Source organism: Poromitra crassiceps (genome assembly GCF_964638095.1).
Source record: "Poromitra crassiceps genome assembly, chromosome: 13".
In the NCBI taxonomy this organism is placed as follows: Eukaryota; Metazoa; Chordata; class Actinopteri; order Beryciformes; family Melamphaidae; genus Poromitra; species Poromitra crassiceps.
In genome coordinates this window covers 12,343,873-12,359,500 of record NC_139644.1, presented here as the reverse complement: position 1 = coordinate 12,359,500, position 15,628 = coordinate 12,343,873, and the positions used below count along the sequence as shown (strand labels likewise).

General features: G+C 41.6%; 2 protein-coding genes across 3 annotated transcripts; one reads left to right on the top strand and one right to left on the bottom strand.

The window, feature by feature from the left end:
* Window positions 1-154: 154 nt before the first annotated feature.
* On the bottom strand, window positions 155-9,594 carry slc25a17l (solute carrier family 25 member 17-like). Of its 2 annotated transcripts, XM_083649439.1 has the most exons (9): window positions 9,352-9,594; window positions 8,863-8,923; window positions 8,033-8,099; window positions 7,544-7,698; window positions 6,962-7,078; window positions 6,725-6,870; window positions 5,142-5,237; window positions 2,364-2,446; window positions 155-2,278 (listed from the first exon to the last, which is right to left on the bottom strand). In XM_083649439.1, exons 1-9 carry the CDS (start codon window positions 9,424-9,426, stop codon window positions 2,131-2,133), a joined length of 948 nt encoding a protein of 315 aa, XP_083505565.1. In that variant the 5' UTR covers window positions 9,427-9,594; the 3' UTR covers window positions 155-2,130. The 2 variants fall into 2 exon arrangements, with proteins under 2 accessions (XP_083505565.1, XP_083505566.1); XM_083649440.1 differs by lacking the exon at window positions 6,962-7,078.
* Window positions 9,595-11,549: 1,955 nt separating this feature from the next.
* On the top strand, window positions 11,550-14,240 carry anks4b (ankyrin repeat and sterile alpha motif domain containing 4B; the record flags this gene model as incomplete). The annotated part of the gene is made up of 2 exons (XM_083649165.1): window positions 11,550-11,710; window positions 13,082-14,240. 2 exons carry the CDS (start codon window positions 11,550-11,552, stop codon window positions 14,238-14,240), a joined length of 1,320 nt encoding a protein of 439 aa, XP_083505291.1.
* Window positions 14,241-15,628: the final 1,388 nt, after the last annotated feature.

The window sequence follows — 15,628 nt, the reverse complement described above, 5'->3', positions numbered from 1 at the left end:
ATGCCAAAGTACTTTTGGCTTTTTTTTTTTTTTTGTCAACCTCTGAGAATAGCTGAGTGGATATAAATGCTTTGATGCCATGATTTATCACCCACTACAGGAGATTGAGGGATTTGTTTTGAATATAATCTTTTTCTGGCATGTGCTGATTTTTTATTCTGCAGTAATAACAGCATGATATGAGTTTTGTCTCAAACTTTTATTATTCCCAGGTTATAACAATAAGTTACCGTTCCCAAAAGAGTAAAGAAATTAGATAATGTCACACACAAAATTGTCCTGTAAATTAATATGACTTCAAGTATTGCATCAGATCAGCAGTTTAAATGTTTTCGTGTAAACTGTTAAGACAACAATGCAATGATATTACTGTTAAATAAACCAGGCTTCTGTTGAAAGAGGTATTGGAAATTAATATGAAGAACACACTGATGCCTACAATCAATCAGTAGGTTGTAACCGCTCAAATGTTAAGTCCCATTCACAGTAATGAAAGTCACATCTTACTAGATAATCGCCCAGTTAGCCAAGCAAAAACAATCAAGTTTGTGCAACAGCAGCAAACAATGAGTTATCCAAAATTCCATTAATCTTATCAAGAGTGAGAACATAGTGACCACCGAACAGTTTACAGCTTCAACAACAGTCAGCGGTGGAGCACAAACTTCAAACCCTCAAAGATGCTCCTGTGTACTAACTAAATTACCCATTTATAATACATTTATTGTAATTTCATATAAATGGTAACTTCATGTAAATTGTTAAAATCCGAACATACATACGAAGTGGAAAATTTGTTTGATTTGACAAACTTAATCCACCAATGTCAATTGGGAGTGCTACACTTTTGTTTTCTCCATAAAGAATGTAATGGTCTTTTACATTAGACCGTCTAACCCAGTGGTTCTCAAACTTTTTCACATCAAGGACCCCTAAACTGACAAAAATTAGACCACAGACTGGTCCCCCATCTAAGATGTTCACTTTTAGATATATTACATAAAGCATAATGAAACCCATGACCAAAGCAGTCATATACTCTGTCATTGTTATTTATGGATGGCATTATAGTGAACATTAATTATGCCCATTTTTGCTGGGCTTCCAGTGTTCATTTCTGTATCTGTCGGTGTCAACAATACATTGTTACTTGTTGCAGCTGTAGGCATCTAATTTGCATGTAATACTGACATCTTAAGTAAACACGTTAAAACATTTATCTACAGATGTTTCGTGAGGTTAACGTCTTCCGGTAAACCAAGGAGTTAAGGAGTTACTCAAAAGTTAAAAAAACAATGTTCCAGTAGCTTACTGTAGCTCAAGACAATAGCAGCCACAAAGAGGTGGGAGATGGGTAACGAACCCTTTTGGTCATTCTTTGCAACACACTTGTTAGTTTCTAGTACCAACAACTAGTTTTAAAACTCAGATGCTTTTTGATAATGTTATCAACGCTATAGATGGCATTAGTTTGATGCTTTTCAAGTGAAGGCACCAAACTTCACTGGCAGCTGGGACATCAGAAAGAACTATAAGCTGCCTATGAAGAATCTCTCTAAACGGTGATGACAGTGGTCTTCCTGGAGGGGAGATTTCAATACAGTACTCCTCCATGTGCAAGAGGGTGAGAAACAGCGCCCTCTGTCAGGCTATGTTTTTAGTAATGGCTTCCAGAAGAGCAGACGGGCAGAATAACTCCTTCAGGTGAAGTGCCTGCAGTTAGCAATAATGTTGAGTGCAAAGTGACCAACCACGCCCTACTAAATTCAGCTCTTATAAGACCACTGACAACCATGTCAAGAGAGATTCAAGAAAAGACCAGTTTGCATAAACAGAACCACTTATGGGCTGAGAGAGAGAGAGAGAGGTGAGTAGTATTTGATAGAAGCCAAGCACAGAAGCCCCCCTCTGGTTACGGTGTATGTTATGGGTGAGCATGGGAATCTAACCCTACAGTCACCCATTCTCAGTCTTTCCTCAGCACACTGATGGGACTCTATTCCTGTCCTAATACAGGTTTATCAATGCCAGGCTACAGTCAAACCTCCATGACACCCTGTAGCTACCGAGCGACGGCCGGACTCCCTGATCTGAGACCAGCGCATGTTACAGTCAAGAAGGCGAGTCTCCTCAGTGCTTCAGCTTCTTGTTCAGGCCCATGACTTTAAAAGTGGCTGCGGTGATCTTCTCATACACCACAAACATGAGGGCAGCTGTCAGGACCGTCTGTAGGAGCTTGGCCTCCAGGCCTTTGTATAAGCCAAGTGGACCGTGTCTCCTGTAGCACAGAACAGATCAAAATGAATAAGCAGCTATCAAATCTGTGTGTGTGTGTGTGTGTGTGTGTTAGTATTTTGACTCACTTGATTCTGTCCATCAGCAGGTGGAATACGTTTCGCAGGCTTCCTAACACACCGCCCTTGCCATCACCTTTGTACTGGCCAAACTAGTGAGAGAACAGAGGGCAAGTTATTGCCTTGAGATATCATATGAAGGATCGTTCACTCTGTATGAAGGCCAATAAAGAATTGATATGATCGTGATAAGGTCCTTGGCGAGTTATGTTCTGCCCAACTCAAGTCTGCATGTTCTACAAAATGACTTTGGACGTTCCTCATGTTCCACCAAAACAAAAACAAAAAACATCAAAACCTTCTTGTCACAGTATGTGAAAATACAGATGGCTCACTTTTACTGAGTTCAAGAGTTTAACTTGTACAGACAAGTTAAACTCTTGAACTAAACTCTTGAACTAAACTAAACTCTTGACCTAAACTAAACTCTCTAAACTATTTTACATACAGTGCCTGGAGGTTGAGGATTTGTGTTTTTCTTCTCAAGCATAATGAACTGGTCTTAAATGATTCGAGGGGGATATAGCATAAAGCTTTCGTGAAGCGATCAGCTAGCCTGGTAAAACTCATCATGAAGACGTCGTCATCTCACATTCTGTTTTCGCTCAACATATCAATCTGGACTTCCAGCCGCTAACATCGATTTCAGTGGGGCGGGATTGCTTGCCTAAGTTGACAAGACAACTCCTTCAGCCAATCAGCATTGCCAAATCCACTCAGAAGAACGGCGAAAACGTCTTTTCTGCGGAGAAACTCCGCCGGTACCTACTGCTGTTATTGTTTAATTGTTGTTATTGAGTCTATTTCTGCAATAACTCTACTTATGGCTGTGTTTACTCTACTAACGTTAATGTTATAGCTCATTTGCTGCTTTGCCAAATGGTTACGTTGTCAACTACAGTGCGGGTCCCTGATTGGCCCGGTTATATTCTGATTTGTGGAAAGCGCTGGGGACAGGTGGAAGTCCAGACTGATCCGTGGAGCCAAACAGAATGTGAGTTCACGTGATCAGGATTGTTTTTACCAGGCTAGCAATTAGCACCAATGAAGGAAAATGAATATACAGTACTTTAGGTTACAGGACTGAATATACTTGATGTTACAGGACTGAATATACTTTATGTTACAGGACTGAATATACTGTATTGTTACACGACTGAATATACTGTATTGTTACAGGACTGAATATACTTTATGTTACAGGACTGAATATACTGTATGTTACAGGACTGAATATACTGTATTGTTACAGGACTGAATATACTGTATGTTACAGGACTGAATATACTGTATTTTTACAGGACTGAATATACTGTATGTTACAGGACTGAATATACTTTATGTTACAGGACTGAATATACTATATGTTACAGGACTGAATATACTTTATGTTACAGGACTGAATATACTGTATGTTACAGGACTGAATATACTATATGTTACAGGACTGAATATACTTTATGTTACAGGACTGAATATACTATATGTTACAGGACTGAATATACTGTATGTTACAGGACTGAATATACTGTATGTTACAGGACTGAATATACTGTATTGTTACAGGACTGAATATACTGTATGTTACAGGACTGAATATACTGTATTGTTACAGGACTGAATGTTACAGGACTGAATATACTGTGTTACAGGACTGAATATACTGTATGTTACAGGACTGAATATACTGTATTGTTACATGACTGAATATACTGTATGTTACAGGACTGAATATACTGTATGTTACAGGACTGAATATACTGTATTGTTACAGGACTGAATATACTGTATGTTACATGTATGTTACAGGACTGAATATACTGTATTGTTACAGGACTGAATGTTACAGGACTGAATATACTGTGTTACAGGACTGAATATACTGTATGTTACAGGACTGAATATACTGTATTGTTACATGACTGAATATACTGTATGTTACAGGACTGAATATACTGTATTGTTACAGGACTGAATATACTGTATGTTACATGTATGTTACAGGACTGAATATACTGTATGTTACAGGACTGAATATACTGTATGTTACAGGACTGAATATACTGTATGTTACAGGACTGAATATACTGTATGTTACAGGACTGAATATACTGTATGTTACAGGACTGAATATACTTTATGTTACAGGACTGAATATACTGTATGTTACAGGGCTGAATATACTGTATGTTACAGGACTGAATATACTATATGTTACAGGACTGAATATACTGTATGTTACAGGACTGAATATACTGTATGTTACAGTATACTGTATGTTACAGGACTGAATATACTGTATGTTACAGGACTGAATATACTGTATGTTACAGGACTGAATATACTATATGTTACAGGACTGAAAATACTGTATGTTACAGGACTGAATATACTGTATGTTACAGGACTGTCATGCCTTCTCTGGCCCCACAAACTGCTGATTCACTAGTTTTGTCAAGTAAACAGTCAAATTTGCACTACAATGTAAACATACAAAACAAACGAGCTCCATTTAAAATATTTTAATATGGTTATTTTCAAGGTAAAGAATGTCATTCACACAAAAGGAGCCCAGTCGTACGATCAGTGGTTGGAAGTGCAAATCTCTTCATCTGCTCTGAAACACATTGACGTTTCAAGCCTTTTCTATATATTTTTCATAAGCATCAAAACCAACATCACTACCCAAAATCCTTTAGTACAGACTAAACTTGCATAACCTATGTTAAAAGCTGGGAATATTGTAGCCCCTTAGTAGAAAATGAAGTCCAAAAGTACAGTGTTTACCCTGAGGATGGCCTGGACGGTCTGCAGGGGATATGTCGCTGTGGTAGCAATGGCCTTGGCAATGGCTCCAATGAGAAATATCTCTGCTGAGGATATCTGCAGAAAGACAAAGAGTATTAACCCACAGGCTGACAAACCTGTTTTCAGAATAGCGTTGCCCAATGTTCAAATGCTCTTGAAAAGGGCTTGATCTACAACAACAAAAACACACACATTCAAAGTGTATTAAAATGTCCCCAACTTTCAGGTGCAAGATATTAATTAACTTTTTCTCTCCACTGGCCACAGTAGCTGATTATTTGCTGAATTCACCAGGCACTTATACCCTTCAAGTGGCCACTAAATATGATTATGCCACTGAATATGATTACAAACAGACTGAATGAGGGAGGTTACATGTCACAGTGTGATGAATAATTAACAGCATTTACATCACAACAACTGCTGCTGGATAAGGCTATACACCTATAACCTACAAAGGTTATCCCACTTCAATGGGAGTCAGCTTGTTTTCAGTTAATAAATACATTGCTCCACCTGGGAGTTTACACAAAATAAATTAACTTTTTTAGGGGCTTTACTTGTTTTTGGGATTTTGGAGGGGTGGGTTAGGGTACTGTACTGTAGGGAGGGGGGAGTGGGGACTTCAATGTATGTTTATGTGGTTTTTGTTTTTCTGTTTGTAAAATACAATGTTTTAAAATACATACTACAGCATGCGCTGGGACGCGTCATCAGTGATGTTAACTGGGGTCGTAAGGTGTTTCGGGTCTCTCAACATCATACACCCTCGCCCAGTAGACCCAGCCGAGGCCGATTAAGACCCCGACCCGCGTCCCAGAAGCAGCCGCTCACAGATCAGCCTTCCTACTCTGTCTGCAACGTTGGCCGCGGAAGGGTTGATCACGCCCAATCCGCTGCAATAGAGTTAGTGCTACACTGCAGTATTGTAATGCCTTCGGTGCATGGAGGGTCTAGGCCCTGTGGGTGACTCCAGGCCGGGCTCCTCCTTCATCTCACCAGACCCTCCCGGGGAAAAGGCAATCCTACCATGGGCAGAGAGGATGCCTCAAGGAAGGCCTGTGCACTGCACGTCATTCGCCTGCGCCGAGCACCGCTCTAGCCTGAAGGACCCCAGGCCGCGCCGATCTTTACACAGATTTTCAGGAGGTTAATCCGTAGCGTTTGTGGATTTCTCCCTCACGAGAGAGCCAGGCAGGGGTGCTAAAACCCATCCCGTACCGGATGCAGTCTCTCCGACCGTCAACTGTCTCTCCAGCTTGTCACCAAACTATACTTGGTTGTCACCTAGTCTATTCCTAAGTGTCACTGGCCAGGGGAGCCAGGATTTTAAAATACAGTACATACTACAGCATACTACGGCATGCGCCATCAGTGATGTTAACTGGGGTCGTAAGGTGTTTCGGGTCTCTCAACATCATACACCCTCGCCCAGTAGACAATAAAAGGGCCACGAAAAAAATTATCACAAAGGGAAAAAATTTTACTGTATGAATCTAGTCACACGAGGCTCATAGATCAGATTGTGTAGTAGAATTGTAACGCCATTGTCTCGGTCTCACCTTCCTCCCTCCTGTGCCTGCCCTCCTCTTCATCGCCTCATAGAACATGAACTGCACAGCCGGGTTCAAGACGAGGACCAGAGAGGGCAGGGTGCCGTTCCACAGGGTGCCCACCCCCTCGCTGGCTATGATCTGGGAGAAGGCATCTGGCAGGGGAAGCACAAACATCATGGGCTTTGACAATGGCATGCCATCAAAGAGAAGCATGTTTGAAGACAGGCACATACACACACAGACCAAATATTCCCTTGTAGTGGGTCTGCTGGAGGTCTTCATTTCTGAACTTTGCCCCCTGCAGCTTGAGGCGAGTGTTGACCACCCACATGGGCGTGGTCAGGATCACATTCACTGCCCCTGAAGGAAGAACAGATAATTAGCTCTCTTGAATGCACCCTTCATACTCGTCATTCCATACTTGGCATGTGTGCGATATGATGATATATTACCATACAAAATATTGAGATACTATGCTGTATCTACCCACACCTTCATTCTTGTGTTATCTATGGTTATTATGGACAGCACCACATTTCTTGTCAAGACCGCCCCTACTCCGCCACTGAATCCCCTACTCTGCCTCTGATTGGCTTACCGTGATATTCTTACCCTAACCTTAACCAATCGTCACTCCTCATGCCTAAAACCAACTAATCATCAGTCCTCATGCCCAACCCAATCAGAGGCAGAGTAGGGCGGGCCTTGCCAAGGAATGTGGTGCTATCCATAATAACACTTCATCCTTAGGTCTCTCAGTCAAACAACTCTGTAGTCTTCACTTGAGAAAAAACATATAGAGCAATTAGTTTTGAGAGTGCTCACCTGATATGAACCCCATGAGCAGGTCTTTGCCAGGTCTGGACTTGTGCTGGCCAGCAGCCGCCAGCTTCTTCAGCGTGTTGAAGGTGTAGAAGTAGACAAAGTTGGAGACGCAGAGGCTGGAGATCACTGGGAACCAGCCTCTGTACAGAGACAGACTGAGAGAAGGGGACAAATATCAAATATGAGTATGCGGAAATAGTCTAGAGAGAGATGGAATATAAACATGATACAACTACCCCAGTTATGGTGACAAAGTATGAATTGAGATGGAATGTTTAGTCAGGTGCTTGAGGTCCCCTGGGTGCAACAGCAGTGTGTGAAGCCCGGTTTGAGGCCACATAAGGGCGTCTGGTTCAGTCGACTGCTCAGATCAAACCAAGGGGATTGGATTTCAGAACAGTTGCGCAAAACAAGAGAGCCATAAGCCTGGAGCCTGGGAGAAAGGATTGCAGCCAGCACGTTATGTGACAGTACAGCACAGAGACTCACAGGCCCTCTTCCTTCGCTATCTCACTCAGGATGATGGGGGTGGATTTGGACTTCCGGTTCTCATCCACTGAAACAAAAACAAAAGACGACATGGATCACTGCTCAGTGACGCCAGGTGCTCTGAATAAGTGACAGGACAGGCTGAATTCTACATTTTCAGAATGCAGTTAGGACACGTAGGCCAAAACTGGAGTTGTGCTTCACACAGTAACTTGCAGCCTATGGTGAACTTTGCTACTTGAGGTTAAGAGGTCGGTGCTGCTATCAGGTCGGGTGTGTGCAGTGTTGGGCAGTAACTTAGTTACAGTAACTTAGTTACTGTAATTTCTGTAACTAGTAATGTAAGGGACTAACATTTTCAACAAGTAATTATATTAGTTGCTAATCCAAGTAACTTCAAGTTACTGCATTACTTTCTCCAGCACTGGCACAGCTCTAAAACGCGGTGTGGTTAGAGGTCAGGCTATGTGAGGCTTCTGCGTTGCCAGAAGGCAATTCATTTTTTTGTCCTAGGTAGGCAAATAAATAAAAAGTCTGCAGTTTGGCTGAATGTTGACTCCTGCTGTGAGGTTAATTATTGTTCCAATAAAGTGGATTCAGTTGTATGTCCGTTTTTCTGAACTGGCATAGCGAAAGTAATATAGTAAAGTAACGAGTAATGTAACGACTTACTTTTGAAACCTAGTAATAAGTAACATAATTGTATTACTTTTAAAGGCGTAATCAGTAATAAGTAACTAATTACAGTTCCTGAGTAACTTGCCCAACACTGTGTGTGTGTGTGTGTGTGTGTGTGTGTCCATCCATTTCAGACAAGAACTTTAACTTACCCTGTAGTCTGATCCTGGCTGTATCCAAAGGAAAGAAGACGCTCATTGCTGTCACGCTCCCCTAAGGGCCAGTGCATAATGTTATTTAACACAGTGGTTCTTTTTCACTTTTCTCATGTCAATGACCCCTAAACTGACACATATTACAACACGGAGGTCAGACCCCCATTTAATACGATTTTGTCCCAGGGTCCCCCATCCCATAGCATAGAATTTCTGCTTGTAGAGTATGAAAGTGTACTCTATGGCCAAAATAGCATACATTCATTCTGTCATTGTGTTACTTATGAATGGTATTATAGTAAAAAAAAAAAAAATTTATCCTCCTTTCTTGCTGGGGACCCTCTGGAAGGAACCCCCTCAAGAACCCTGCGCTAACCCCCCCCCCCCCAAGAAACAATATGCCAAAACGACCAATTTCAAGAAGTAAAGAAACACAGCTCAGATAACATTGGGTCGATGGTCGATGCCATCATCTGCTCTGCTCACCGCTGCACCTGCCAGAGCATGGACCAGCGTCTCGTAGGACAGGAGGGCGACAGCCGAGCCGCCGTTGTCGGACATCTCTCTGCAGACAGACCGCCGAGCGGAGCGGAGCCAAACACAGGGCGGAACAACAGCGACCTGCTCTAAACAAAGTGGTCGATCGGGTCGTCGGGTCTTTCTCGATGCAGGGCTGGTTATGGATCAGACAAACACATCTCTACAACTTCATGATGTTTTCACGGAACGCAAGGCACGCTCAGAGAGAACCAGGAGAGAACAGAACAACATGGAACAGAAGCAATAAATCATCTAATGCCGAATCTCGTTTCCTGGTTCTCATTCATTGGTGGTTCAGTCAGTTTGAGAATGAGAGATAGTGGGCTGAGATATTAGAGTAGACCACATCGCCATCTACTGTAAAGGAGTCTGTACTGTAGCATCTGTGCGCTTGACATTTTGGTGCGCGCATCATGGATAGGCGTAGCCTGGCTCGGATAGGCGCGCATGAGCACCCTAGATCAAACAACCTAGCCTATATGCTACGCAAATTATCACAACAAAATAATAATATACTGTCTCTTCTTTGCTGACACCTGTAGTAGCCGATATTAACTGATTCTCTCTGGTAGGCTAATCACTAAACGATAATTAAATTATTAGGAAAGATACACCATTTCTTAGGAGGATATATTTTAACATAACCGCATAAAACTATAATTCCATAAACACCAATAAGAATATTAGCTATTAGTAGGCCTACTTATTAGAATTTATAAAGTGCTTTTAGCAATCTAGAAAACATAACTCCTCATAAAACAGCTCGCCTATTTTTTTTTTTTTTTTTTTTTTTTTCACCTTTATTTATACAGGGATATCTCTTGAGAGCAAGCTCTCATTTTCAAGAGAGCCCTGGTACAGAGGAACACATACACAAAGTTTCAAGTTACAGACAGACAATCAAAACAACATTAAGAATAGGTGAAAAACCCACTTTCAAGTAAAACAAGAGCACCCATTATGTGGGAGACCTTCTAAAAGAGTTTTAAAGGAAACAAGAGGGATCAATGCTTCTATTTTCAGAGTGTCCTGAAGTCTATTCCAACTGTTGGGGGCATAGAAAGCAAAAGCACTCTTTCCTTGTTCAGTCCTCACACGTGGGATAGATAGTCTAATACAGGACTGTGAGCGAGTTTGATAACCTCCACTGTTATGAATGAGAAGTGAGGACAAATATGCCGGGAGTTTCCCAATTAAAGCTTTGTAAATAAATAAAAGACAGTGTTTTTCTCTACGAGCCATTAGGGAGGACCAGCCCACCTTTTCGTACAAAGTACAATGGTGTGTAAGAAAAGCCTCGCCTGTGATAAAACGCAGAGCACTGTGATAAACAGCATCGAGGGACTTCAAAATGGAAGATGAGGCATGCATGTATACAACATCACCATAATCAAAAACCGACATTATTAATGATTGTACAACAGTTTTTCTGGCACTGAATGAAAAGCAAGATTTGTTCCTATATAAAAAGCCGATCTTCCTCCTCAGTTTCTTTGTGAGATGTTCAATATGAGTCTGGAAGGAGAGTCTGGTGTCTAACCAGATACCAAGGTACTTATAAGAATTTACTGATTCAATTTGCTCGCCTTGGAGCGTGCCTAGATGAGATAGATGAGAATATAGAGGCTAATGCAACTAATCGGATAACCTAACATGGAAGCAAGTCTTTAAAAATTACTTTGAATGATTTATAAACTCATAGCATTATTATTATTATTATTATTATTATTATTATTATTATTATTATTATTATTATTATTATTATTATTATTATTATGGCTATAACGAGTATGATGAATATTCCATATAAAAGTCACCGGTTGTTTAGTGAGGGAGTAAAGACAGCTGCGGATCAGATCTGGTCTGCTTCGCCCACACCACACGTCTGATAAACGCAGGAAAGACGTTTGTGAATGTGTCACGACTTGACAGGACTTGGACTTTGCTTTTAGTTTTATAGCTTTGTGCCACAGATAATGTCGACGCCCTCCCTGCTTCGGGGCTGCAGTTTCCTCCACTGTGCATGGGACGCGAGTGGGAAAAGAGAAAGTGCCAGATTTGTAGTAGCCTATAGACCTTTTTGTATTTTTCCCCTATTTGATTTCGAATGGTTGAGTTAGAGATTAATTACACCGAGGTAAAACATGTCTAGGTACCATAAAGCGGCGATTGACGGCTACTTGGACCTATTGAAGGAGGCGACAAGGAAGGACCTGAACACTCCGGATGAGGATGGGATGACACCCACCTTATGGGCTGCTTTCCACGGACATGTCGATGCTCTTCAACTCATATGCAGCAGAGAGTAAGCAGAAAGCCTTCATATCACATTATGCTTAATCCCATATTTATCTTATTGGCTTAATGTTTACATTTGGATATCTTAAAGGAAGAATAGCCTACTAAATGTTGGCAGGCGTTATTATCAGTTTGGTTGATTGTGTCACATAGAGAAATATTTTAGATACAAATCCTGTTATTTATTATGTGTGTAACCTACAATAAAGGAAATTCCAAGAAATACAATATAGGCCTACTTCCAGTGTAATCAAAATAAATAAATAAAATAGTTCTCAAAGGGCAAAAGTTATTGACAGAATTTTATGGCGATGGTGTAATGTGTTTTATAACTTATATCATGTGAATCAGCCAAGATCCTATGGACTTTGACAACAACTGTGTTCACTTCACATGTTTCCATGCATGGTATGCAGACCTAAAGCTATAGGCTATACTCCACTCTTTAGACTGCGCTGTCCCAGGAGCTGAGCCAAATGTTTAATCAGCCATTCTGTAAAACAGAAGAGCCTTTATCCATCCCCACCCCCACGTCCCCTTCATCTTTGTCAACATGACAAAAGACCGGCTCCAATGCAGCACAACATTTGCACTCAGCATTTTTCCACTCTGCTGTTGAGTGAAGAAGATAGGAAGATATCATATCATCATATCATATCAACATATGGAAGATATCTAGAGGGAAGATTCCTGTCATAACGGTTTAACCAATTTCTCACCTACAGTAGCCTATATGTGGGCATAAGTGAGTCCATTAACTTACAGTTTGGGATTTATGACAAGCTGTTGCTGTGATACCACAATCATGAATTTTATTGCTGTAACGATGGGACATGGCACAGGAGGACTTTAAATCTTAATAGCTTACCAATTATCCACACAGCCATGATATTTCTGCCATGTATCCTGTCTGAAGGCCTTTTCGTGAATTCATTATGAATGAACATTTTGCTAATGAAATGTAATGTTAGCCTACTGCAAGCTCATATTGCTTCAGTGTCTTGGAGAAGAAAATGATCTGTTGATATGCAATTATGTAGGCCAACTCTTAAATTGATCATCTTTGATAGTCTTGTTTTTCTTGATCTTGGTAACAGCTTTGGTGATAAGCGGTCATTGCTGTGTTTTTTTCTTTTGCATTGCACTGCATTTCCCAAAAGCTGTGGCTGCTTCTGTAAATAATGTTCTTCCTGGGAAAATCCTACCATGGCACGGAGTGTTTAAAACAGCAATTAAGCTTTCAAGAACATGTTATGAATGGCTGTTGTATATCAGTCAGCGATAGAGTAGTAAAATACGTAGATATTTATTTATATGAAAAAAGTTGCAGATGAGTGAAGTCTCTTATTGAACGGTGTTTTCTTGTGTTGTTACACAGTGGGGACCCCAACCGGAGTGACATCTGGGGGAACACGCCACTGCACCACGCTGCCAATAATGGCCACATGCACATCCTCAGCTTTCTGGTCAACTTTGGCGCCAACCTTTTCGCCTTGGACAATGAATTCCACACAGCCATGGACGTGGCCGCTTCGCGCGACCGCATGGACTGCGTGCGCTACCTCGATGCCGCCGCCTCGCAGCAGACCAACCAGAATCCCAAGAAGGTGGCCGGTCTAAAGAAGGAGGCCAAAAAGGAAGCGGAGAGACGGGTGAAACTCTGCGAGAAGGTCAAGAAGAGACACCAGAGCAAGATGGACAAGATGTACCGAGGAGTAAGCAACGGCGGCTCTGTTTCGGAGGCCAGCAGCGTGGCACCGTCGTTCTCGAGCGGCGGCACCATGAGTGGCATCAATGATGAGCAGTTCTCCAAGCTCATCGCCTCGGACACATCTGGCTCGCTCACAGCCAGGGTTAAGGGCACGCTCCAGAAGAAGTTTGGCAAGAAAGATAAAGGCACACTGCAGAAGGTCGGAGGGGATGGGAACGTCATCTTCGTCAAGCAGGAGAACGGAACGTCCGGGAAGCCAGAGCTCGCGGACGTCTTCAATGAGCAGGATGAGAACGAGATGGATGAGATGAACAGAATGGCAGACTTCCAAGAGGATGATGATGATGATGATGATGATGATGAACCCGGGCAAACCAAACAGTCTATATTTAACCGGCCCGGTCTTGGGGGTCTGACCTTCATGAAGAAGATGGGGCTGGAGTCAGAAGACATGCCTAGTGCGAGCAATGAAAATCTCGGCTACCTCGTTCAGAATGAGATGTTCGAGCCAGAGGCAGATTATGATGGCTTTGCGGACGACGGCGATGCGGACGCGCCTTGGAACCAGGAAGACCTGGGACTCAATGACGACGACGATGAGGAAACCTCTCCTTTGGATGTCTTCTTGTCTGCAATGTCCTTGCCAGAATTTGCCCAGGCCTTCAGCCGGGAGCATTTGGACCTTGAAGCCCTCATGCTTTGCTCTGACGAAGACCTCAAAGGCATTCGCATCCAGCTAGGACCCAGGAAGAAGATCCTGGAAGCTACCGCCCGCAGGAAGAAGGCACTGGAGGGTCCTGTCGTCATGAAGGACAGCTATCTGTGATCAGAAAACATAGTAACACCTAGTAATACTTTTTGCTATCCCATGGAGAAGAAAATAAAGAGTTTGATCTTTTTTGGCACAAAACAGAGATGATACAGCAAACATTTTGATTTACTTACAAAAAAATCCATGTTGTAATTGTACACAGTGTGTCATTTGACAGGACCTATCAGCAGCCTCAGCCATGTTCAAATAGGAGAATGGCTGCCACCATTGGATCTCAGAACTGCTTTGCATGAAAATGCAACTGCTACCTATTAGGGGAAAATAAATGCATGGTAGAAACATAGTCAGGTGGTCTTTGTTAAATCCACAATATCATGTAGACAAAGAACAAGTAGCTACTGTTTCAACTTTCACAATATAAAGGATGTGTTTTTCTATGGCAATGCAAAAATGCAAAGAAATTGAGAAAAATATTTGGGGTGATTCTATTGTGCTATTATTGCATAGCCTAAAAATAATATAAGCATGTTTTCTAATTTGACAAACATAAATGACAAATAAATAAAGCACATTCTAATTAGTGTTCTAATTAATTAAGTTATAGGCTACTCAATTATAAAGGGTGATTTGCTTTTCTTGTGTATAGGCTATGTGCATGTGTGTGTGTGTGTGTGTGTGTGTGTGTGTGTGTGTGTGTGTGTGTGTGTGTGTGTGTTATTATGAACATAAAAGGTAGTGGGTATTTAAAAGTCAGTACAGTAGCCTACAGTGGGGCTGCTTACAGTAGGCCTATAATATTTTGATTATATTGTGACTTTGTATTTTATTATAAGGCCTCCAATAAACACTCGCATCTTCAAAATAATTGCAATTTGAGGAAAGTTTCTTCCATTTGTGCATGTTTGGGCTCTAAAGTATAAAATTACTTACTTACATCTATTATATTTCAGGACCTATTAAAGGATGATGTTCAGATGTAGCCTATTTTAAGACTTTTACTTTGAAGACCACGGTGAGGCAAAGCGGACATGTTCATGCAAACATAGACGGATTATGACTTCACGGGCCCCTGGGCCTGCCCCCCTCACGCCCCCCCCCCCCCCCCCCCCCCCTCCTCACGGCACAATTTTTTTTTTTTTTTTTTGCCCCGATTTTTTTTATCCAGAATGCAACTCGGGCAAGTTATCAGATATCTGCACTGATTGCAAAGGGTGGACACGCTTTTTCATGTGGTGACTTTGTGAAACAGTGTCTGAATGTGGCTGCGGATATACTGTGTTCACTCCTGAGATTGCATCCCTGCAAATTGTCATGGCAAATTGTTTACAAAAGATGGACAATAAAGCTGATTTTCAAAGTACCTTGAGGATTTTTCAAGTTGTGAATTAAGTCAAATTTCTCTCTTGATTACAAAGGTGGAAAATACAACTGTTTTTAACTGG